Source organism: Salmo salar, chromosome 20 (genome assembly GCF_965601325.2).
Source record: "Salmo salar chromosome 20, fSalSal1, whole genome shotgun sequence".
Taxonomy (NCBI): domain Eukaryota; kingdom Metazoa; phylum Chordata; class Actinopteri; order Salmoniformes; family Salmonidae; genus Salmo; species Salmo salar.
In genome coordinates, this window is record NC_138310.1 from 65,045,280 (window position 1) to 65,071,627 (window position 26,348).

Consider the following 26,348-nt stretch of genomic DNA (forward strand, 5'->3'; position numbering starts at 1 on the left):
TCCATTTTTTAAGACATTTATTTCCATTGTTAGAGTGGCCACTTGAGTATCTGGTCAATATAATGGATACTCTGTGATCATATCGATCAAGTTCAGTTTAGTAGTGGTGTGGGTGTTTGCGTTTAATCCACTAGATGGGGAACTTTTGTCTTTGTTTACCCCTCCCAAACGCCTTACGTTCGTCTCCGACGTTGCGTCAACTCTGAATCGAAGTTGGCTAGCTAGATTGAGCCAAGCGTACTTTCCCTATTTCTCTGTGTTCAAATAAACATGTTGTACATAGCTAGACTGTTTTAAATGTTACCTTTGAAATAATCAGAAAATCATTATTTTCAAAGCAACCAACGACAACTGTTGGATCGAAATCTTCGTCTCATCCAGCGTTTATAAATGAAGCAATAGCTACCTGCTACGTTAGCTAGCTAACAAGTGACAATTTACAAAGAAGGTAAACAAACCAACCGCTAGAGGTTGGAGGGTGGGATGTGGATATAATGTATGTAATCTGACGTGTTTTTTGCTAAATGGACCATGGAGGACCTTTGCAACGCGAGGACTCAAATGTCGTTTAACGAGATGAAAAATAGAGAGACATTCCAACATCGCTACTGAAAAACAGTAACGTTACCATTCCTGAATCCCTCATCTATTTACACGGTGAAGGCCTGGTGCTAGTTTTTAGCTAGCTAACTGGCCCCTAGCCCATCAAATCCACCCTGGCAACAGCCGTACCCTGGAAACGTCACCGTTGTCACACAGGTTTGTTTTTACGTTTTCTGACTAACTAGCATAGCTAACTACATGTATGACCTGGTGAAACGTAGCTAGCAAGCTAACTTGCACAGCTAAGGCTGCGAGTTAACGTTAGCTAGCTACGTTTGACATAGTTACTGGCAAACTTGCTACGTCTACCAACAAACTAGCTAACGTAAATGAGTAACGTTAGCTATGTAGATAGGCCCTTGTTTCTGGACTGTCTTACGCGAACGTTAGCCTAGTTAGAATAACATACCCCTCCTATTTGTTAGCTACTTACTACTAATACAGACCATCCTGGCCAGAATTTAGATACTAACGTTAAGTTCTGTTATTAAAAACTTGGACAAATATCTATAGGTTGCTGGCTGGTCTCAGAGCGTTTCGTATTATTCTGTACGTAAATCCGAGACACTCCATTTAGTGTGATATGTCACGTTTCGTATGGTATGTATTAATTTGTGGATGTCCAACACCCATTTCGTATGATACGTTACGAATTACAATTCGTATATATGTTACGAATTTGCAAAAACGTACAATATGTTATGAATTCTGGTTAGGTGGCTAACGTTAGCTAGGGGTTAGAATTAGGGGTTAAGGTTAAGTTTAGGAGTTAGGTTAAAGGGTTAGGGGAAGGGTTACAAAGTAGCTAAAAAGTAATTTGTTGAAAAGTTACTTAAAGTTGTCCGTGAAGAGATTCCAACTCGCAACCTTTGGGTTGCTAGAAGTTCTCGTTATACGCCCACCCTACGACCAACCACCCTACTTTCGTTTTTACCATAAGTTAACATCTGTCTTGTGTAACCATACCAAACGTAACATATTATAGTTTGAGCGCCCGGACTTACATTTACCATGTTACGTCTAGCCTATGAGGCCAGGCTGGTTCTAATTATGTAAATGAAACATAGCTACATAACAACTAGGCATTGCAAGTTCTATACCCACAAGTCAGGTGGTCATTGCAATACTGGGAGGGTTGGATGACTGTTTCAGATTTGATTGATCAGGCCTATTGGCAACCTGTGACGCCATTACTTTACCCTGTAGCAAGCTGTATTGCAAGTCATCACATAGTATTTATTGTTCTAAGAATACATGACAGCCATGGAGATAATGTACTCTTTGTTTTTAGCTTCAAGTCAAACAAACTCATGCATTGACTCGGCAGTTAGGCCTAGATGTTGGCTTTATCAAACATTCACAGATGTTGGCTGAATGGTCAATAGAAATGTGCATGCATACTGCATGGAAGTTCTCTGTGTTGATGCTGAAGTGATGATGCTGGCAATAATGTGCTCTACTTTCACTGCACCATGAAGCTGATTATCCTGCATTATGATTAGCTGGCCTAAATATTAGCGTGTTGTACAGAGACCATCTTTACTCTGGCAATTCCACCGTAACAGAGTGACACTAGCTAGGTTTCCATCCAATTGGCAAAAGTTTCATGTGAATATTCTAAAATGAGCATAAAAACTATATGCACATTTTACCAGAGATGTTTCTATCAAATTGACTTGTTGCAGATCAAAAGCAGTACGTGATGAGGTAGTGCACATCATTTTACCACAAAAGGTATTTATTTTCATGTAAGGAATAAAAAATACAAGATAAATGGGTTTCCATCATATTTTCAACTCTACTGATTATTTTCAGTCAAATTTGTTATGCTTTATATAGCATGTGCCCACTCTGGTATTGGCACGTGCACTCTAGCTAATAGCGCCTTCCTCGAGCTGTTGGCTTGAGCACACGTGTAGCCTAGATCAGGGATGGACAACTGGCGCGCATGGCCCCCCTGTTTGTAGGCCCGCAGACCAATTTAAATTAAAACAATTATTACAAAAAATTAGTTACTCAGTCGGGGTCTCAACTTACTGTTGAAAGAATAATATAATGCACAAGGTGCCATTTTGAATTTGGTTGTGCATCACAGCAGTTACTCAATTAGCCCGCCCATGTCAACAAAATGTTTTTAGATTGGTAAATTAGTCTAGCGGCTAGCTATCTAAACTTGTAGTAAGCGTTGTCGAAATACCGACCAGGGTAGGGCCCATTAGTTATATTAAAAACTGCAAACATTTGCCTACACCCTATGGCAACATGTGTAGAATTGCAGTGAGTTAGCTGTAAAACTGCTATTTTTTTCTCTCCGCCCTAAGGCAAAATAAGTTCAATTGCATGACATGAGTTATAAAATTGCTAAACCTTCTTTGTGCCCCATGGCAAAATGTGTAGAATTGCAACAAACTTGCTTTAAAATGGCATCTTTTTCTCTATGCCCCATGGGAAAATGAACAGAATTGCAGGCAATGTACTTTTCAACTTCTTTCTTTTTTTTTTATCTTCGCTGTCACGAGAGGGACGCAATTTCTTTTGATGAAGAACTGTGCATATGCAAAATATGTTAACATAATGTCTGTGCCGTCATTCTATTCTCCAAGTAAATGTGTTTTGGTGAAATGTTCAGTGTAAATTGTTAAAAGTAGTCATTGTGCATAGAGTTGTATGGTTTGTTTTACTTTGCAATCATTGTTTTTTGTTTGACATACATTTTAAAGCGAACAGTAGCTAGGTTTCCATCCAATTTGTGACAGATTTTCATGCGAATATTATAAATTATGCATAAAAAATATGCACTTTTTCCCACCGGTTTGTTTCCATCAAAACTGACTTGTGAGTGAAAGGCTGTGCGTGATGACTTAGTGCACATGAACACTTTTGCGCAATAATTCTCATGTACTGAATAAAAAAAAACATACATTTTACACTCTATCAATGATTTATTTTAAGTAATAATAAATAAAAAAAGAAAGTTTGTCACACAAGCAAACTTTTACCATAAATGGCAAAAAACGTATTTCCGTGCATGCTCTCTAGACAACAGTTCGCTGATAAATTGAACTGGTTAGGTTATATTATGAGAGGGATATGAGCAAGATCATTCTTATTTGTTAATTGGTAGCTAAGCGCCGATCATTATTTCACAGCATACACTACCGGTCAAAGGTTTTAGAACACCTACTCATTAAGGGTTTTTCTTTATTTTTAGTATTTTCTACATTGTAGAATAATAGTGAAGACATCAAAAATATGAAATCATGTAGTAAGCAAAAAGGTTTTTAAAAAATCAAAATATTTGAGATTCTTCAAATAGCCACACTTTGCCTTGATGACAGCTTTGCACACTCTTGGCATTCTCGAAACCAGCTTCACATTGAATGCTTTTCCAACAGGGTTCCCACATATGCTGAGCACTTGTTGGCTGCTTTTCCTTCACTCTGCATTCCGACTCATCCCAAACCATCACAATTTGATAGAGGTCGGAGGATTGTGGAGGCTGGTCATCTGATGCTGCACTCCATCACTCTCCTTCTCGGTAAAATAGCTCTTACCCAGCCTGGATGTGTGTTGGGTCAATGTCCTGTTGAAAAACAAATGATAGTGTCACTAAACCCAAACCAACTGGGATGGCGTATCGCTGCAGAATTCTGTGGTAGCCATGCTGGTTAAGTGTGCCTTGAATTCTAAATAAATCACAGACAGTGTCACCAGCAAAGCAAACCATAACACCACCTCCATGCTTTACGGTGGGAAATACACATGCAGAGATTATCCGTTCACCCACTCCGCGTCTCAGAAAGACACGATGGTTGGAACCAAAAATCTCCAATTTGGACAAATTTCCACTGGTCTTATGTCCATTGCTAGTGTTTCTTGGCCCAAGCAAGTCTCTTCTTATTATTGGTGTCCTTTAGTAGTGGTTTCTTTGCAGTAATTTGGCCATGAAGGCCTGTTTCACACAGTCTCCTCTGAACAATTGATGTTGAGATGTGTCTGTTACTTGAACTCTGTGAAGCATTTATTTGGGCTGAAATTTCTGAGGCTGGTATCTCTAATGAACTTATCCTCTGCAGCAGAGTTAACGCTGGGTCTTCCATTCCTATGGTGGTCTTCATGAGAGCCAGTTTCATCATGTATGGACTTGGTATTTTACCAAATAGGGCTATCTTCTGTATACCACCCCTACCTTGTCACAACACAACTGATTGGTGCAAATGCATTAAGAAAGAAATTCCACAAATTAACTTTGAGCAAGGCACACCTGTTAATTTAAATGCATTCCAGGTCTCAGGAAGCTGGTTGAGAGAATGGCAAGAGTGTGCAAAGCTGTCATCAAGGCAAAGGGTGTCTACTTTAAAGTATCTGAAATATAATTTCATTTAACACTTTTTTTGGTTACTACATGATTCCATATGTGTTATTTCATAGTTTTGATGTCTTCACTATTATTGTATAATGTAGAAAATAGTAAAAATAAAGAAAAACCCTTGAATGAGTAGTTCTAAAACTTTGGACCGGTAGTGTACAAATGAAGACCCTCCATATTTATTGAAAAGGAGCTTCAAGCTCACCACCGTGCACTTTCACCACCCCGTTAAGTTCATTATAACTTATTGCATCTGTAGCCTAATAAACTGAATGCTTTTTTAAGTAGTAGTGGGAAGATCACACAACATAGCATCGCGTGACTGCAAATATACCTTGACATGGTTGTTCAATCAACAAATGCGCAATAAATAGTTTCCACCGCAATTTGTCCCATTAATTTTACAGACACAGAAAGATCCCACCATGCCGAACAAACATTCTGTCAACATTTCTGAAACTGTATGGAAACGTTGTCAGATTTCGTGATTGGCCCCTGTTGTAAGTTTGTGTTTGCCTCACATTATGGTTATTATATTGGAGCCACAGTATATTGAAATAACCACAAAAAATGTGTTTTGTAGACTGCCCTGACTTAAGCCTGTGGTCTGTGGTAGTCATGCCACCATGTTGATATTGGTTAGTTCAATTTATTGCATGAGCAGCATTTCTGGTATTGGGATTTCATCGTCATGATCAGGGTTCAGTACTAGCATCAAATTCCTGGTTAAATTATGCTGAACAAAAATAGAAACGCAACATGCAATTTCTAAGATTTTACTGAGTTACAGTTCATATGAGGAAATCAGTCAATTGAAATACAATTATTAGGGTCTAATCTATGGATTTCACAGCGTATTTAGATGGGCATCTGTTGGTCACAGATACCTTAAAAAAAATGGGCCTCAGGATCTCATTACTGTATTTTTTTAGCATTATGTTCGTTGTCCGTAGCTAATGCCAGCCCATACCATAACCCCACCGCCACCATGGGGCACTCTGTTCACAATGTTGACATCAGCAAACTGCTTGCCCACAAGACACCATACATGTGGTCTGCAGTTGTGAGGCTGGTTGGACGTACTGCCAAATTCTCTAAAACAACGTTGGAGGCGGCTTATGGTAGAGAAATGAACATTCAATTCTCTGGCACCAACAGCTCTGGTGGACATTCCTGCAGTCCGCATGTCAATCAACTTGAGACATCTGTGGCATTGTGTTGTGACAACTGCACATTTTTAGTGGCCTTTCATTGTCCCCAGCACAAGGTGCACCTGTGTAATGATCATGCTGTTTAATCAGCTTCTTGATATGCCACACCTGTCAGGTGGGTGGATTATCTTGGCAAGGACAAATGCTCACTAACAGGAATGTAAACAAATTTGTGCGCAATCTGAGAGAAATACTATTTTTGTGAGTATGAATTTCTGGGATCTTTTATTTCAGCTCATGAAACATGGGACCAACATTTTACATGTTTATATTTTTGTTCAGTGTATCTTATGTAGTTTTCCTTTCCGTTGATTTGTTAGGATTTGGATGATGCTGATACTGATGTACCTGAGAGAGAACCCTCCTGTCTAAGACACAGCCAGCTGGATTTAACACACCCTCTCCCAGCCCTCCCCTCAGCACCCCCATCTCCTGCACCTGAACCATGTGAGGGCCCCTCGCTCCACTTTGAGGGGATCCCAGGACTGTTGTGTAAAAGCAGCCGCTGAGCGGGGCCAGAGTGAACCTGTGTGTGAGCAAGCAGTCTTCCCCCTAACCCCCACCCACATATACCCGCCCCCCTTCCCGTTGGGAACGCGCCATGATGTTCCGAGACCAGGTGGGCATCCTGACGGACTGGTTCAAGGGCTGGAACGAGTGTGAGCAGACGGTGGCGCTGTTGTCCCTGCTGAAGAGAGCATCTCGTACCCAGGCCCGCTTCCTGCACATCTGCCTGGAGCACTGGCTGGCAGACTGCACTGAGATCCACATCCTGGAGGCAGAGGCAAACAATGCAGGTAGCTAATAACTGCAGATTTCTGAAGAACACATTTGAAACCCTATTGGATTAGTCATATTGTATTACCGGTACACCCTATCTTATCGTTTAAAAACCATGTAACAGATAGACCTACAACCTGTAAAAATGTAATTTACTTGTAAACAATTGCCCCTCTGTCCTTCACCTCTCCAGACATTGTGAGCCAGTGGCACCTGGAGCCCATGGAAAAGGCGGTGTCCCTGCTGCTGTCCCACCTGCCCCTGCTGCAGCCCCGCAACAGCGAGGCCAAGTGTGAGTACATGAAGCTGCTGCAGAAAGTGCTGAGCCACACCATCGAGAGCAGTCTGTTTGTGGAGGAGAGCAGACAGCTGCTGTCCTACGCCCTCATCCACCCGGCCACCACCCTGGACGACCGCACCTCGCTGGCCATGTGGCTCAACCACCTGGAGGAGCACCTCTCCAGCGGCTACCCAGCGCCCTCCCGGCCCCCCTCTGGCCCCTACCACCCCCGCCAGGGCTCAGATGAGTGGCCGGGCTCCGCAGAGGTCCTGGACCCTGGCCATGGCTGGCTGGACAAGCCCCCCTCCTCTAGCTCCTCCCCTGCAGGGCAGAACGGACACATGTCTTTCCAGGGTGGGATGCCCTCGCCCATCAACAGCAACAACGCAGGTCAGTGGCTCACATCTCCTACCAAGACAGACTGAGTGAGAGTAAGGACATGTTTGGGTGAAGAGGAATATGCTAAACATAACCAAGATACAATACAACTTTTTCTTCATGTGGTTATGTAATCATGCTATTAATCAACTATTTAGTCCGTGATCTTTTTAATGATTGTCCCATCTAAAGAATCTCTCTGTTTAGGCCTAGCCTTCATTAAAGGGATGCTTTACTGTGATTGTCTCTAACATCCTGACCCTACTGTGTCCCCTGCCAGGCATGGGTCAGATGGGCCAGCCCAGTCCTCTGAAGAGGTCTTCGTCCCTAATCCCCTCCAGTTCCCAGGTCTGTGGCGCAGATTGGCTGAGCCAGGATGACCTGGGGGGGCGACAGGCCTTTGACCACGCCCCCCTGTCCCCCCAGAGTAGTGTGGCATCCTCAGGCAGCGAGCAGACTGAGGACCAGGGCTCCAGAAACACCTTCCAGGAGGATGGCAGTGGCATGAAAGGTCAGGAGGTCAACCATAATACGCCAGGGGTTCAAAGCTAACAACAGGCCACACTGTTGTTGGTATTTCACTCTGGCAAAAGTCATGACATGCCAACAGCTACTGCACTTGGCAATGGTTGAATTGCCCAGTCAGTGGGATGTTATTTTTTTGTCTCCCCTCGTGTTTCAGTTTTTTTTGTTTGCGTGTGCTCCAGATGTCCATGACAATGAAGTAGGACAGCGTTCTCCAACTAATAGATCTGAAGTGTTTATTTTGACATGCACTGCACGGATGCGTCAAGCATTCCACAGCAGTATCTATTTAAGTGATACCTGAGAAGCCGGTGTTTGGAGGATATATTGGCACAGGTGTTGTTAGTCTCCAAACACCAGCTTCGAGGGCATTATCACTTTTATACAACGTGTTACCAACATATTCAAATAATGACTGACATATTTTCATGACGAAACATTATTTTGATTAATTTATTCATACTATTTCATCCTTCCACAATATATAGACCCGACACAAATCTATGGTTGCTGAAGACGCGACCCAGTCATTGTCTTTTTGTTCTGTATCAATGGACGCGACCCAGTCGTTCGTTCTAAGTGTTCCATTGCCATACTGGCTGTCAACGTTCTTATCCCTTGCTTGCTAGCTAGCCAACTACGGCTAACGTAGTCAGCCAGAGTAACAGCAAAGTATTTGCATTTGTTTAAGCTGTTTTCTAGTGACATTTATTTGGATACATCCATAACAATGAGCTAATGAGGCGCAATTTCACCTGGCATAGATAATGTGCTCACTCGTCAGGACACTGTTGTTCAGAGGAGCTAGCCAACAACACAGCTACAGCAACACAATCCCTTCAAACTGAAGCTGGAAAGACTGCAAATTAGCTGCTTTTTGTTGTACCTTTTTTCAATTTACATTTTTTTGTATATATCCATAAAGATTATGCCAGCTAATTCATAATTTCGACTGGCTGAGAAACTCTGCCTGCCTGTCTGTCTCGTCGACTCCCGACTCGTTCATTACTATGGGACAACAGGAGATTCAGTTTGAATATTGAAACAATGTTGCAAATGTCGGAGAGACAGACAGCAAGGTTTATACAAATCTCCGCTGTTGAAAACGAAATGTTAGTCTAAAAGAAATGTGAGAATATCTTGACGCTTTTTATAGTGGAGATCAAGTTTCTAAGTTGCCTGGCTGGGCCGATGACAGTGGATTGCACAGTCAGGTGGAACAGAGTAAATAGGCATTTTGATGTCATAGATTTTAGCCGGTGGCGACTTGTGGAATAGACACCGGCTGGAATTCAGTTTTAACCAGTCAGCATTCAGGATTAGACGCACCCGTTGTATAATATTCGTTAGAGCTCTATCCTTCTCATTGTTTATGGACTAGAGTTACAAGGACTCAGCAGGAGAACAATAACAACTTCTGAGCATGTTGTTTTTCTACTTTCTGTTTCAGATGTGCCCATGTGGCTGAAGAGCCTCCGTCTTCATAAGTACGCAGCACTTTTCTCCCAGATGACTTATGAGGAGATGATGATTCTGACAGAGCACCACCTGGAGTCACAGGTTTGTCATCGTTTGTCACAGGTTGGTCAGCTTCTCTCGTTAGTCCTCTCTTTCCCCTGCCCTCCTCATCAGTGTTACGGCCAGCTTTTTTTCCAGCATAGTGATGCCTCAATGAGCCATGAAATTAATAATCGCTGCACCCTACAGTTATACACAGCCTCCCAGCACAGATAAATGTCTTGGCTCTGCTCCATAGCTTTAATGAAACAGATGGTGATCAGAAGTGTTATTTAGTAACTGGATATCTGGATGTCCATGTTTCTGTGAGCAATGATTCCTCCTTTTGTTAACTCTTTGTCGTCTTCTTCCAGAATGTGACCAAAGGTGCGCGGCACAAGATAGCCCTGAGTGTCCAGAAGCTACGAGAGAGGCCAAGCGTTCTCAAGTCTTTAGAGAAGGTAAATCACATGCTGTCATCACTATTATTTTAAAAGCATTTCAGATTCATTTTTATCTTATGATAGGCATGCTGTTCTGAACAACTTAACTGTTAGTTTCCATTTGGATCCCTGTGGCTTATATGGAGAAATCCAATTAAATGTGAATGAAAATATCCACTATAATAATCACCAATATTTTAGATATGATACGACTCACATTTTTTTTCAATTAAAAGTTAACCAGCAAGTTCCGTGAAAATTTCCTGTCATACTTCAAGACCGCTTTGCTAATAAGATAATGCTATGATTGATCCAACAGGATATATTGGAGGGGGGCAACCTGCGTAACGCCCTACAGGAACTACAGCAGATTATCATCACCCCTATCAAGGTCTACAGCTACAGTCCTCCCAGTGTTTCCCACAGAGGATCCCCCTCAGACCACACCAACCCTGGAGAGGACAAGGACCTGGCCCAGGAGGGCTTCCAGCCCCACAACCCCCCTCCCTGCGACGGAGAGTCCTCAGCCACACCCATCTCAGACGGCGACATTGCTGGCCAGTTCACGCGTGTCATGGGTAAAGGTAAGAGAGGACAAGGCTTTTACAGGGCTGAGTAGGTTTACATGTACATTCATGGCCAAAAGTTTTGAGAATGACACAAATATTAATTTCCACAAAGTTTACTGCTTCAGTGTCAAATTGTACTATGGAATACTGAAGTATAATTACAAGCATTTCACAAGTGTCAAAGGCTTTTATTGACAATTACATGAAGTTGATGCAAAGAGTCAATATTTGCAGTGTTGACCCTTCTTTTTCAAGACCTTTGCAATCCGCCCTGGCATGCTGTCAATTAACTTCTGGGCCACATCCTGACTGATGGCAGCCCATTCTTGCATAATCAATGCTTGGAGTTTGTCAGAATTTGTGGGTTTTAGTTTGTCTACCCGCCTCTTGAGGATTGACCACAAGTTCTCAATGGGATTAAGGTCTGGGGAGTTTCCTGGCCATGGACCCAAAATATTGATGTTTTGTTCCCCGAGCCACTTAGTTATCACTTTTGCCTTATGGCAAGGTGCTCCGTCATGCTGGAAAATACATTGTTTGTCACCAAACTGTTCCTGGATGGTTGGGAGAAGTTGCTCTCTGAGGATGTGTTGGTACCATTCTTTATTCATAGCTCACTCACAAAAGTGTGAGTGAGCCCACTCCCTTGGCTGAGAAGCAACCCCACACATGAATGGTCTCAGGATGCTTTACTGTTGGCATGACACAGGACTGATGGTAGCGCTCACCTTGTCTTCTACGGACAAGCTTTTTTCCGGATGCCCCAAGCAATCGGAAAGGGGATTCATCAGAGAAAATGACTACCCCAGTTCTCAGCAGTCCAATCCCTGTACCTTTTGCAGAATATCAGTCTGTCCCTGATGTTTTTCCTGGAGAGAAGTGGCTTACATTTACATTTTAGTCATTTAGCAGACGCTCTTATCCAGAGCGACTTACAGTAATGAATGCATACATTTCATGCATTTTTTTGTACTGGCCCCCCGTGGGAATCGAACCCACAACCCTGGCGTTGCACACACCATGCTCTACCAACTGAGCCACAGGGAAGGCTTCTTTGCTGCCCTTCTTGTCACCAGGCCATCCTCCAAAAGTCTTTGCCTCACTGTGCGTGCCCTCTGCTTACACCTGCCTGCTGCCATTCCTGAGCAAGCTCTGTACTGGTGGTGCCCAGATCCCGCAGCTGAACCAACTTTAGGAGACGGTCCTGGCGCTTGCTGGACTTTCTTGTGCGCCCTGAAGCCTTCTTCCCAACAATTGAACCGCTCTCCTTGAAGTTCTTGATGATCCGATAAATGGTTGATTTAGGTGCAATCTTACTGGCAGCAATATCCTTGCCTGTGAAGCCCTTTTTCTGCAAAGCAATGATGATGGCACGTGTTTCCTTGCAGGTAACCATGGTTGACAGAGGAAGAACAATGATTCCAAGCACCACCCTCCTTTTAAAGCTTCCAGTCTGTTATTTGAACTCAATCAGCATGACAGAGTGATCTCCAGCCTTGTCCTCGTCAACACTCACACCTGTGTTAACGAGAGAATCACTGACATGATGTCAGCTGGTCCTTTTGTGGCAGGACTTAAATGCAGTGGACATGTTTTTTGGGGATTCAGTTCATTGGCATGGCAAAGAGGGACTTTGCAATTAATTGCAATTCATCTGATCACTCTTCATAACATTCTGGAGTATATGCAAATTGCCATCATACAAACTGAGGCAGCAGACGTTACGTTACATCCTTATTCTAAAATTGATGATATAAAAATGTTCCTCATCAATCTACACACAATACCCCAAAGCAAAAATAGGTTTTTATAAGTTTTAGCAAATGTATTAAAAATAAAAAAACATATACCATATTTACATCAGTATTCAGACCCTTTATGAGACTCGAAATTGAGCTCAGGTGCATCCTGTTGCCATTGATCATCCTTGAGATGTTTCTACAGCTTGATTGGTAAATTGAATTGATTGAACATGATTTGGAAAGGCACACACCTGTCTGTATAAGGTCCCACAGTTGAGAGTGTATGTCAGAGCAAAAACTAAGCCATGAGGTCGAAGGAATTGTCCATAGAGCTCTGAGACAGGATTGTTTCGAGGCACAGATCTGGAGAAGGGTTCCAAAAAAATGTCTGCCGCATTGAAGGTTCCCAAGAACACATTGGCTTCCATCATTCTTAAATGGAAGAAGTGTAGAACAACCAAGACTCTTCCTAGAGCTGGCAGCCACCATGGTGGTGGCAGCATCATGCTGTGGCAATGTTTTTCAGCGGCAGGGACTGGGAGACTAGTCAGGATTGAGGGGGAAAATGAACGGAGCAAAGTACAGAGATCCTTGATGAAAACCTGCTCAAGACCTCAGACTGGGGCGAAGGTTCACCTTCCAACAGGACAACAACCCTAAGCACACAGCCAAGACAACGCAGGAGTGGCTTCGGGACAAGTCTCTGAATGTCCTTGAGTGGCCCAGCCAGAGCCCGGACTTGTGCCCGATCGAACATCTGGAGAGACCTGAAAATAGTTTTGCAGCGACGCTTCCCATCCAACCTGACAGAGCTTGGGAGGATCTGCAGGGAAGAATTGAAGAAACTCCCCAAATACAGGTGTGCCAGGCTTGTAGCGTCATACCCAAGAAGACTCGAGGCTGTAATCGCTGCCAAAGGTGCTTCAACAAAGTACTGAGGAAAGGGTTTGACTACTTACAGTTGAAGTCGGAAGTTTACATACACCTTGGCCAAATACATTTAAACTCAGTTTTTCACAATTCCTGACGTTTAATCCTAGTAAAAATTCCCTGTCTTAGGTCAGCTAGGATCACCAATTTATTTTAAGAATGTGAAATGTCAGAATAATAGTAGAGAGAATTATTTATTTCAGCTTTTATTTCTTTCATCACATTCCCAGTGTGTCAGAAGTTTACATACACTCAATTAGTATTTGGTAGCATTGCCTTTTAAATTGTTTAACTTAGGTCAAATGTTTTGGGTAGCCTTCCACAAGCTTCCCACAATAAGTTGGCTGAATTTTGGCCCATTCCTCCTGACAGAGCAGGTGTAACTGAGTCAGGTTTGTAGGCCTCCTTGCTCGCACACACTTTTTCAGTTCTGCCCACAAATCTTATATAGGATTGAGGTCAGGGCTTTGTGATGGCCACCCCAATACCTTGACTTTGTTGTCCGTAAGCCATTTTGCCATAACTTTGTGAGTATGCTTGGGATCATTGTCCATTTGGAAGACCTTTTTGCGACCAAGCTTTAACTTCCTGACTGTTGTCATGAGGTGTTTCTTCAATATATCCACATAATTTTCTTCCCTCATGATGCCATCTATTTTGTGAAGTGCACCAGTCCCTCCTGCAGCAAAGCACCCCCACAACATGATGCTGCCACCCCCGTGCTTCACGGTTGGGATGTTGTTCCTCGGCTTGCAAGTCTCCCCTTTTTTACTCCAAACATAACGATGGTCATTATGGCCAAACAGTTCTATTTTTGTTTCATCAGACCAGAGGACATTTCTCCAAAAAGTACGATCTTTGTCCCCATGTGCAGTTTCAAACCGTAGTCTGGCTTTTTTAGGGCGGTTTTGGAGCAGTGGCTTCTTCCTTGCTGAGCGGCCTTTCAGGTTATGTCAATATAGGACCCGTTTTACTGTGGATATAGATACTTTTGTACCGGTTCCTTCGAGCATCGTCACAAGGTCCTTTGCTGTTGTTCTGGGATTGATTTGCACTTTTCGCACCAAAGTACGTTCATCTCTAGGAGACAGAACGCGTCTCCTTCCTTAGCGGTATGACGGCTGCGTGGTCCCATGGTGTTTATACTTGCGCACTATTGTTTGTACAGATGAACGTGGTACCTTCAGGCGTTTGGTTCATCCTTGGGAGCAATTTCCAGACTTGTGGAGGTCTACAATTTTTTTCTGAGGTCTTGGCTGATTTCTTTAGATTTTTCAATGATGTCAAGCAAGGAGGCACTGAGTTTTTAAGGTAGGCCTTGAAATACATTCACAGGTACACCTCCAATTGACTCAAATTATGTCAATTAGCCTATCAGAAGCTTCTAAAGCCATGACATCCTTTTCTGGAATTTTCCAAGCTGTTTAAAGGCACAGTCAAGTTAGTGTATGTAAACTTCTGACCCACTGGATTTGTGATAGTGAAATAATCTGTCTGTAAACAATTGTTCAATTGTTTGAAAAATTACTTGTGTCATGCACAAACTAGATGTCCTAACCAACTTGCCAAGACTATAGATTGTTAACCTCTTGGGGCTAGGTGGGACGCTAGCGTGCCACCCGTGGTGCACTCCATCAACAGCAGGTGCATTTCAAGAGCGGCAAATTTGAATCCAAATAAATGTCAAAATTCAAATTTTTCAAAAAATACAACTATTTTACACCATTTGAAAGATAAACATCTCCTTAATCTAACCACGTTTTACGATTTCAAAAAGGTTTTACGGCGAAAGCATAAATTTAGAGTATGTTAGGACAGTACATTTACAAGAGTTGTGTGTAATGTTTTGTCAAGTCAGACAGGGTCACCAAAACCATAAAACCAGCTAAAATTATGCACTAACCTTTTACAATCTCCATCAGATGACACTCCTAGGACATTATGTTAGACAATGCATGCATTTTTAGTTCTATCAAGTTCATATTTATATCCAAAAACAGCGTTTTACTATGGCATTGATGTTGAGGAAATCGTTTCCCTCCAATAACCGGCAGTCAAGTCAGCGTCACAAATTAAATAATTAAAATTAGAAAACATTGGTAAAATATTATATTGTCATTTAAAGAATTATAGATTTACATCTCTTGAACTCAATCAACTTGCCAGATTTAAAAATAACCTTACTGGGAAATCACACTTTGCAATAATCTGAGCACTGCGCCCAGAAAAATACGCGTTGCGATACAGACTAGACGTCATGTTGGGGAGATCTAAAATCGAAAATACTATGTAAATAATCCATTACCTTTGATTCTCTTCATCAGATGTCACTTCCAGGTATCACAGGTCCATAACGAATGTAGTTTTGTTCAAAAAAGCTCATCATTTATGTCCAAAAATCTCCGTCTCGTTAGCACATGATGTAAGCCAGCCGGACTTCTCGTCATGAACGAGGGGAAAAAATATATTTCCGTTCGTTCAAACATGTCAAACGTTGTATAGCATAAATCATTAGGGCCTTTTTTAACCAGAACATGAATAATATTCAAGGTGGATGAATGCATACTCTTTTATAACGTATTGGAACGAGGGTACCCAACATGAACTCGCGCGCCAGGTGTCTAATGGGACATCATCGTTCCATGGCTCTTGTTCGGTCAGATCTCCCTCCAGAAGACTCAAAACACTTTGTAAAGGCTGGTGACATCTAGTGGAAGCAATAGGAAGTGCCAAAATATTCCTAAGCCCCTGTGTTTTTCAATGGGATAGGTTTAAAGTCAATACAACACATCAGGTATCCACTTCCTGTCAGAAAATGTCTCAGGGTTTTGCCTGCCAAATGAGTTCTGTTATACTCACAGACACCATTCAAACAGTTTTAGAAACTTTAGAGTGTTTTCTATCCATATATAATAAGTATATGCATATTCTAGTTACTGGGTAGGATTAGTAACCAGATTAAATCGGGTACATTTTTTTTATCCAGACGTGCAAATGCTGCCCCCTAGACCCAACAGGTTAACAAGAAATTTGTGGAGTGATTGAAAAACGAGTTTTTGACTCCAACCTAAGTGTATGTATTCTTCTGACTTCAACTGTATGTAAATGTAATATTGTTTTTTGGGGGGGGGGGGGGGGGGGGGCTTCATAGTAGAGGTCGACCGATTTATGATTTTTCAACACCGATACCGATTATTGGAGGACCAAAAAAAAGCCGATGCCGATTAATCTGACAATTTTTCCTTTTTTTTTTTTTTTTTTTGTAATAATGACAGTTACAACAATACTGAATCAACACTTATTTTAACTTAATATAATACATCAATAAAATCTATTTAGCCTCAAATAAATAATGAAACATGTTCAATTTGGTTTAAATAATGCAAAAACAAAGTGTTGGAGAAGAAAGTAAAAGTGCAATATGTGCCATGTAAAAAAGCTAACGTTTAAGTTCCTTGCTCAAAACATGACAACATATGAAAGCTGATGGTTCCTTTTAACATGAGTCTTCAATATTCCTAGGTAAGAAGTTTTAGGTTGTAGTTATTATAGGAATTATCGGACTATTTCTCTCTATACGATTTGTATTTCATATGCATTTGACTATTGGATGTTCTTATAGGCACTTTAGTATTACCAGTATAGCTTCCGTCCCTCTCCTCGCTCCTACCTGGGCTCGAACCAGGAACACATCGACAACAGCCACCCTCTAAGCAGCGTTACCCATGTAGAGCAAGGGGAACAACTACTCCAAGTCTCAGAGCGAGTGACGTTTGAAACGCTATTAGCGCGCACCCACTAACTAGCTAGCCATTTCACATCAGTTACACCAGCCTAATCTTGGGAGTTGACAGGCTTGAAGTCATAAACGGCGCAATGCATTGTGAAGAGCTGCTGGCAAACCGCACGAAAGTGCTGTTTGAATGAATGCTTACTAGCCTGCTGGTGCCTACCACCGCTCAGTCAGACTGCTCTATCAAATCATAGACTTAATTATAATATAATAAACACACAGAAATACGAGCCTTAGGTTATTAATATGGGCGAATCCAGAAACTATCATCTCGAAAACAAAACCGGTCCGTATTTTATCTAACGGGTGACATCCCTAAGTCTAAATATTCCTGTTACATTGCACAACCTTCAATGTTATGTCATAATTACGTAAAATTCTGGCAAATTAGTTCGCAACGAGCCAGGCAATGAACACAAGAGCAGTGACACAATTTCATGTTAGCAGGCAATATTAACTAAATAAGCAGGTTTAAAAATATATACTTGTGTATTGATTTTAAAGAAAGGCATTGATGTTTATGGTTAGGTACATTGGTGCAACGACAGTGCTTTTTTCGCAAATGCGCTTGTTAAATCACCACCCGTTTATCGAAGTATGCTGTGATTTGATGAGAAATTAACAGGCACCGCATCGATTATATGCAACGCAGGACACGTTAGATAAACTAGTAATATCATCAACCATGTGTAGTTAAATAGTGATTATGTTAAGATTGATAGTTTTTTTATAAGATAAGTTTAATGCTAGCTAGCAACTTATCTTGGCTTCTTGCTGCCCTCGCGTAACAGGTAGTCAGCCTGCCATGCAGGCTCCTCGTGGAGTGCAATGTAAGGCAGGTGGTTAGAGCGTTGGACTAGTAACCAGAAGGTTGCAAAAACAAATCCCCGAATCCCCCCTGAACAAGGCAGTTAACCTCTATGGGCTAGGTGGGACGCTTGCGTCCCACCTACTCAACAGCCAGTGGAATCCCGTGGCGCGATATTCAAATACCTTAGAAATGCTATTACTTCAATTTCTCAAACATATGACTATTTTACACCATTTTAAAGACAAGACTCTCGTTAATCTAACCACACTGTCCGATTTCAAAAAGGCTTTACAACGAAAGCAAAACATTAGATTATGTCAGCAGAGTACCCAGCCAGAAATAATCAGACACCCATTTTTCAAGCTAGCATATAATGTCACAAAAACCAAAACCACAGCTAAATGCAGCAGTAACCTTTGATGATCTTCATCAGATGACACTCCTAGGACATTATATGCATGTTTTGTTAAATCAAGTTCATATTTATATCAAAAACCAGCTTTTTACATTAGCATGTGACTAGCATGTGACTAGCATTCCCACCGAACACTTCCGGTGAATTTACTAAATTACTCACGATAAACGTTCACAAAAAACATAACAATTATTTTAAGAATTATAGATACAGAACTCCTTTATGCAATCGCTATGTCCGATTTTAAAATAGCTTTTCGGTGAAAGCACATTTTGCAATATTCTGAGTAGATAGCCCGGCCATCACAGGCTAGCTATTTTGACACCCACCAAGTGTGGTACTCACCAAACTCAGAATTACTATTAGAAAAATTGGATTACCTTTGCTGTTCTTCGTCAGAATGCACTCCCAGGACTTCTACTTCAATAACAAATGTTGGTTTGGTTCCAAATAATCCATAGTTATATCCAAATAGCGGCGTTTTGTTCGTGCGTTCAAGACACTATCCGAAGGGTGACGCGCCCGACGCGTTTCGTGAGCAAAAAATTCAAAATATTCCATTACCGTACATCGAAGCATGTCAAACGCTGTTTAAAATCAATTTTTATGCGATTTTATTATTTATTTTTTTCTCGTAAAAAAGCGATAATATTCCGACCGGGAAACCCTGTTTTCGTTCAAAGACGAAAGAATAAAAACATGGTGTCGGCTCGTGCACGCGCCCCAGTCTCATTGTTCTCAGATCGACCACTATCCAAATGCGCTACTGTTTTTTAGCCTGGCCCTGCAAAGGCATCATTCACCGTTCTGCCGCCTTCTGAGAGCCTATGGGAGCGTTAGAAAATGTCACGTTATGCCAGAGATCCCCTGTTTTGGTTAGAGATGATCAAGAAGGCCAAGAAATAGTCAGAGAGAGCGCTTCCTGTTTGGAATCTTCTCAGGTTTTGGCCTGCCAAATGAGTTCTGTTATACTCACAGACACCATTCAAACAGTTTTAGAAACTTTAGGGTGTTTTCTATCCAAATCAAACAATTATATGCATTTTCTAGTTACTGGGCAGGAGTAGTAACCAGATTAAATCCGGTACGTTTTTTATCCGGCCGTGCAAATACTGCCCCCTATCCCCAACAGGTTAACCCCCGTTCCTAGGCCGTCATTGAAAATAATAATTAATTCATTAATTAATATTAATCTGACTCGCCTAGTTGACTTGTGCTTCTAGTTACTAAAAAATAAAAAAACGGCAAATCGGTGGCCAAAAATACCAATTACCGATTGTTATGAAAACTTGAAATCGGCCCTAATTAATCGGCCATTCCGATTAATCGGCCGACCTCTACTTCATAATTTTGCTTAGATTTCTAAACCTGTTTTTGCTTTGTCATTATGGGATATTTTGTTTAGATTGAGGGGGGAAAAAACATGTTATCCATTTTAGAATAAGGCTGTAACGTAACAAAATGTGGAAAAAGTAAAGGAGTCTGAATACTTTCCGAATGCACTGTATATCGTGCATTTGGACAATTGTTGCACTTGGTTGTTGTGGATGGGAGATGTGTGTTTTGTTTGGAATGAGTTTTGGAAGGTTTGTGTGTGTTTGTTGTGTAGCATTGTGTGAACCTCCTGTCCTGTCCATGTGTTGCAGTGTGCACTCAGCTACTGGTGTCCAGGCCGGACGAGGAGAATATCAGCTGTTACCTGCAGCTCATTGAGAAATGTCTGACACATGAGGTGAGATCGCGCAAAACCACATCTATAAAATAAATACATTTAAACTTTTTCACATTCAGCCAGCTGGTGGTTTAAAATGTGACAAGGCTGCAAACGACGTGTAACAACATGTAATGCTCCTCTCAACTGTATGTTGTAAAGATAACTTTCACTGCACTTAGAAAGTAATGGAATTGTTTTTTGTTTGTTTTTTTGCTGCTATGTGCTCTCTACCGCTCACTCTCTCTTACCTCTCCCTCTTTTACCTCTCTCTCTCGCTCACCATCTCTCACCCTCTCTCTATCACTATCTCTGTCTGTCTCTTACCATTTTCTCTTGTCTCTCAGGCTTTCACAGAGACTCAGAGGAAGAGGCTGGTCTCCTGGAAGCAGCAGGTTCTCAAGCTGCTCCGCTTGTTCCCAAGGAAAGCCATGCTGGACATGCCTGTGTACCGACAGAAAGGGTGAGACCACTGAACTTCTCTTCTCCTTTTGATCTATCACTCTCCTGTCATGGCAGCTGAGTTTTTGTGCCATGCTCTCTCTGCTACTTTAGTATGCAGTTTGTCCAGGTTCTCTCTCTCTGCCTCCTCTAGCTGCATTTCCCCCAGGGCTCTGTCTGACAACTGTTCTCTCTGCCTCTAGCTGGGCATATGGTTCCAACTCCCTCCCCACAGCAGGCTCTGTGAGTGCTGGGGGTCTGGCACGTAGGGGGCAGAGGGCATTCCAGATGCCCCCTCGTGGCCTCCCTGCCGGGCGCATGGGGCTCCTGAGTCCAGGTGGCATCGGGGTTGCCTCCCCACGCCACACCCTCACCAGCCCCACACTGCCAGGCCAGGGCAGACAGGTCAGTCATAGAATGGGATCATATGTCATATAGCCTGTTGGCATGGGATTCACCCACTGAAGTTAATTTATAGGAAAGTCAGATTCATTCACAAGATAAATTATTTTCTAAGAAGTATTTTTCATTGAGGGTTTCAGCTAGTTAGCCAACATTAGATTTAACATTGTTCTATTGAACTACACATTATTATACCCACAGGGTGATGAACTATCCTTAGACAACATTTGTTTTGACAGATTTACAAGTGCAACCACAGGAAGTGCTGACAGTTTAATCAATGCAATACCCAGGGCAACACGTGGGTTAAGCACTGCATTTTGATATGCATTGGTTCATTATCATAGCTGGAAAAGTCTCTTTGTAGTCATCGTGCTGGGAAGACTAACATGGTGTAGAACATATAGGATGAGTGGCATGTTTGTGATGAGAGATGTTCTGTTGTCCCTGTAGAACCTGTGGTTTGCCAACCCTGGGGGCAGCAACAGCATGCCAAGCCAGAGTCGCAGCTCCGTGCAACGGACCCACTCACTCCCTGTCCACACCTCCCCGCAAACCATGCTCCTGTTCCAGCAGCAAGGTAAGATCCTAGCACCCCCTTCCCCCAAACATTACCCCAACCACTTGTAAACATCATATACACTGTCTTACACATACCATCCACACCTTGCTCCAATCTCTATTCCCACTGTCTTTTTACACATACTAGCCACACCTTGCTCCAATCTCTATTCCCACTGTCTTTTTACACATACACGTGCATGTCTCACTACAACCTTCATTCACATTTCCTTTTATATCCCAGCGATATCTCCTTCCAAACCCAATCATACATGGTCTTTATGCATTTCACCCACATAGCCTTCTAAACCCAATTTTACAGCAGCTTACACATCCCACACACATCGCCCTACAAAAACCGCATTCACACGGCTCCATATCTAATGCATCTGTCAGTGTTTTTAAAAGTGTGATTTATGGTCCAGATATGGTACACACACAAGCGGGATAACTGAGTGACCTGTGTCTCGTCTCTCCCAGAATGCCAAGTTCCAGGTGCAGACCTGGAGATCAACCCCACGCTGGAGTCACTGTGCCTCAGTATGACAGAGCATGCCTTAGGAGGTGAGTCAAAACACACGCTTTACACTCCCACATCCAACTTCTTGGAAGTGTTATGACACTGATATTTAAAACCACATTTAGGTTAACTGGAATTTTCTGATGTTGTTGAATAGTTTAATTTGGCAGAGAGTGAAATAAAGTTACGATATGAAATCAAAATGAAAAAATAATACATTTTGTATTTATTAATCATTTCTTCCCAATCCTCCTTCCTGTAGATGGAATTGACCGAACATCAACAATTTGAAAATAAAAGCAGTGAAAAGAAGAAACCAAACCGACACTTCACTTCAACTGAGGCCTGTTCAGTTTCTCTTGCCCAGCACAAAAATATATGCTTAAAAAACAAAGCAAAATGGTCACTACAAAACGACAACTGTATATGTTCTCTGATATTTTTCTACTTTATTATACTTAACTAAGTTTATTATAAATGGAATACAGATGACTATTATATTACAGGAGGGAGAAGAGGTTACTTGTGCAACATGCTCAATGTCTTCTGCAGGACTGTGACATTAAAACGAGCAGAATGAGGCTCAGATTGTTGAGCTTTGAGAGAAAAATGGAGGATTGGTGCTGTCTTAAGGGCGTTCTATCTTACATGTTTCTCCCCTTTTCCTCCCAGAGACACGCCTCTCACCCCCAGATACTGTAGGGCCAGGGTGTCCCGACTAGGAGTAAGGCACTTGGCCTCCCACACACTCTGTGGAATTGGGAACTAGAACAGCGATTAATCACACACAACCAGCCTGTAGCGCTGTTCTGATCCTAAAACACAACTACAGCTGTCTACACAACCACCCTACCCAGCTACAGCCAGAGCTAGTTAAGCCCTATACGTAGAGACACCCAACACCCTGGCTAATTCCCCTCACGTACCCAGCATGGGTTGACCCCCAACATGGGTATTACTGGCTCTGACACCTCTCCACCTCTACTAGGCCAAAGAGAAGGGCTCTGTGTGAATCCCTATGTTAGAATGATTTTTGGAGTGGCCAATGCAACAGTATACATGGTAATTGTTAAAAGAATGGCGGTTTGACGGTAAGGTGTCGGCTGGAACTTGTCTGCATTGATATTTTGTTCCCTACTACAAAAATGATGATGAATCTCATTTGCAAGTTAAGCGCCGAGGCAAACCCCATAGGGTTGAATAAGGGCTGATGAGGTTTGTTCTATGTGGGGCCTGAGTGAGAAATTGCATTGGTAATGAAAGAAACAATTCCAAGAGGGGAGCTGTTGGTGCATCTGTTTTCAAGTAGTTACCTCACTATGTTATGCTGTGTGAGGAACCTTAATGAATTCCGTTTCTACCCTGAGGTCCCATTTATGATTGGCTCTGAAAAATGCAAAAGAAGCGCTGTCTCTGCCTCTCAGAATGAACCAGTACCCACCTCCTCACCCTGCCCTCTCCTCAACATGGCCAGTGTAGAGATTTGATGAATCATAATTTTTAAGTAGCCAGAATAGATTCGGCCCTACGCTTACTTACAGTTTAAGATTACAGATTAAGACATCGTGAGCTATGGCTCGGAAAACGTACCTCAATCCAGGGATGAGAAATGCGTTTGTACTACGAATTGGCCCATTATCTCAAATGTTACAGCTAGAATATTGAACGACTGCTAGTTTTTAAGTAAACTGCCGTTTTCGCCCTCAATAGCCACAACAGCCATTATGGACTGGCATGTCGCGTTGAACAACAATGGAGCTGATTGGCTGACACTGCCATTCCAAAATGGCTGATGTGGCTTCTGCTACCTACCACGAGGACAAAACTAGCAGTGGTTCAATATTCTCGTTGTAACAGTTGGGATAATGGGACAATTCGGTGTACAACGCATTTCTCATCCCTGGATTGAGGTACGTTTTCTGAGCAACATCTCACACCGGCTCCGCAGTGTCTTCATCTAAACAGGAAGCCTGTCCCACCCCAGTGCAGCTGTAAGAAAGCGTAGGGTGGGAATGTATTCTGGCTAACTTTCTAAGGTGCTTGAAATATGTCCTGTTTGGATCTCTTTGTGTTCCAATTGTAAAACCCTAACATTTATTTAGTGGTATCAGTGTTGAATCAGAAACTCCTATACAACCTCTGTCTTTGAATGTGGCAGAGCGGAGGTGCATGTATGTATATGGTCTTAACGTTTGGATCACCTTTTGGTTGCATCACGAGGCAGGGATATCCATTCGCATTTTATTTCTGCAGAGCCATGGCTGGTCTATTTGTTTAGTAAACATGGTTATTTACAAGCTTAACTTTTCCACTTTTTTTTACTACTCTCCCTTCATATTAATAACTTGTCCTTTTTTCCTATAATTGCATGTTTTCCCCCACACTAATTGAACGATTGTTGTAGATATTGAGAGAGGGCAGTGTTGCACAGTCACAGTAGTGCTCAATGTCTCCAAATCCACCAGAGAGCAGAGATGATGGGACTGGAGTTCAATGTTGATACCTCCTAATAGCACTGTTTACCTCCCTCTGGGAGTGCCCATTTCATGTTCTGTGATGTCTAATGATGGGTCTGAAAATGACTGTTGGCACTTCAGTGCTCATTAATATACTGTCTCCTCAATATGTAAGGCCTAAAGCGCGTAGCTAAGCCTTCTAACACGAGCTAGCTGGGTAGAGAATGACAGATGCCTTTTACCCCCTCAGCTGCTTATCTACTTGCTGTAATCATCATTCTCACTAGACTAGATACTGTCTAGTGAGTGAGACCTGTATGAGGGTATGTTGTGTACCCTCTGCTCTGTGCTCCTGAAGTTTTTGAGTGACAAGAGAAGACTGATATAGCCTGGCCTTGTGTATTTGAACTGTCAGATGCAACAGGCTGATAGACCGTTGATGTCACCTGAAATGCACAGTGACAGCTTCCGCTCTCTCTCTCTGATTGGCTATTGAGCCAGAGTAGTGTCCTAGTCGTCATGGTTTTCCTCTGAGCTGGCTCTTGGATAGATCTGACTTTATGAATAGATTCATGCTCACTAAGAGAGTCAAATGGTTTAAAAAATGTTCACAAATTTCAGATTCAGATAGGCAACCAATGATCTCAATCTAAGCTATTAAACTGATAATACATTCATACTAGCATGACATGTAATATGGCTCAGGTTGTAATTTCTCTCAATGCATACAATGGCACCTGAAGTAAGTCCTCCATGTAGGAGGTAGCCAGTCCACTTGTAGAAAAGGCTTAGTTCTTTAGGCCAGGCTAAACTGAGTCTGTTCATGCCAGGGTTTTAGGATGCAGAGGGGGATGAAATGGCCAATCTGAGCCATAATGTGTGAGTTTGAGTCTAGCCTAACACTAACAACTGGCCAAGGAATATGTTTACCCCCATGTTTACATTCCAGTGAAATGGGTTAGAAAGTGCACTTCATGAGTCTGGCATTATTTTCACATGCCAAGCAGAATTATGAGGTACATAGCCAGCCTGTCATACATGAGACTCCTCCTCTCCAGTGGTCTGTCAGATGTGGTCAATGTCCCTGCCTGGCATAATAAATAAGCAGTACGTTGTAGGCTTTTTTTTTGCATCTCTGTCTTGTACAATTTATATTTAATTCTGACTCCCCAAACATTTTTCTAATGTTTTATGAATGAACATTTTGCATCCCATGCTTACACACTCTACTTTTTTACTGTCACACATTGTTTGAATCATCTGAACTACAACATTGATCAGATAGACAGTCCAAATAAAGGAGTTACATTTTTTTGCTACGTGACTCATGTTTGTGGTATCATCAGTGTTTTCTTTTATTCACAGTATTGCATATATATATATATATATATATAATCACATACAGTTTAAGTCGGAAGTTTACATACACTTAGGTCAGAGTCATTAAAATTCATTTTTCAACCACTCCACAAATTTCTTCATTAACTATATCAAAAGAAATCAGCCAAGACCTCAGAAAAAAATGTAGACCTCCACAAGTCTGGAAATTGCTCCCAAGGATGAACCAAACGCCTGAAGGTACCACGTTCATCTGTACAAACAATAGTACGCAAGTATAAACACCATGGGACCACGCAGCCGTCATACCGCTCAGGAAGGAGACGCGTTCTGTCCAAGAGATGAATGTACTTTGGTGCGAAAAGTACAAATCAATCCCAGAACAGCCAAGGACCTTGTGAAGATGCTGGAGGAAACAGGTACAAAAGTATCTATATCCACAGTAAAACGAGTCCTATATTGACAACCTGAGAGGCCGCTCAGCAAGGAAGAAGCCACTGGTCCAAAACCGCCATAAAAAAGCCACACTACGGTTTGCAACTGCACATGGGGACAAAGATCGTACTTTTTGGA

General features: G+C 42.1%; 1 protein-coding gene across 3 annotated transcripts; it reads left to right on the top strand.

The window, feature by feature from the left end:
* LOC106581162 (protein Smaug homolog 2) lies at positions 1 to 25,761 on the top strand. Of its 3 annotated transcripts, XM_045703795.2 has the most exons (14): positions 1 to 759; positions 3,999 to 4,141; positions 6,504 to 6,980; positions 7,157 to 7,633; positions 7,902 to 8,132; positions 9,597 to 9,727; positions 10,018 to 10,104; positions 10,406 to 10,670; positions 19,993 to 20,078; positions 20,405 to 20,520; positions 20,702 to 20,903; positions 21,354 to 21,480; positions 21,942 to 22,025; positions 22,244 to 25,761. In XM_045703795.2, the coding sequence occupies exons 3-14, from the start codon at positions 6,785 to 6,787 to the stop codon at positions 22,270 to 22,272; spliced, it is 2,031 nt and encodes a 676-aa protein (XP_045559751.1). In that variant the 5' UTR covers positions 1 to 759; positions 3,999 to 4,141; positions 6,504 to 6,784; the 3' UTR covers positions 22,273 to 25,761. The 3 variants fall into 3 exon arrangements, with proteins under 3 accessions (XP_045559751.1, XP_014018507.1, XP_014018509.1); XM_014163032.3 differs by lacking the exon at positions 3,999 to 4,141; XM_014163034.3 differs by lacking the exon at positions 3,999 to 4,141 and having other exon boundaries at positions 9,597 to 9,706.
* The last annotated feature ends 587 nt before the right edge of the window (positions 25,762 to 26,348 follow it).

What these genes read in the sequence shown, in the direction of transcription:
- LOC106581162 (XM_045703795.2), top strand. Translation starts at nt 6,785, where the DNA reads ATGATGTTCCGAGACCAGGTGGGCATCCTGACGGACTGGTTCAAGGGC. An exon ending in GGATGGCAGTGGCATGAAAG is followed by an intron (nt 8,133 to 9,596) that starts GTCAGGAGGTCA and finishes TTTCTGTTTCAG; the next exon opens with ATGTGCCCATGTGGCTGAAG. An exon ending in TGCCAGGCCAGGGCAGACAG is followed by an intron (nt 20,904 to 21,353) that starts GTCAGTCATAGA and finishes TTGTCCCTGTAG; the next exon opens with AACCTGTGGTTTGCCAACCC.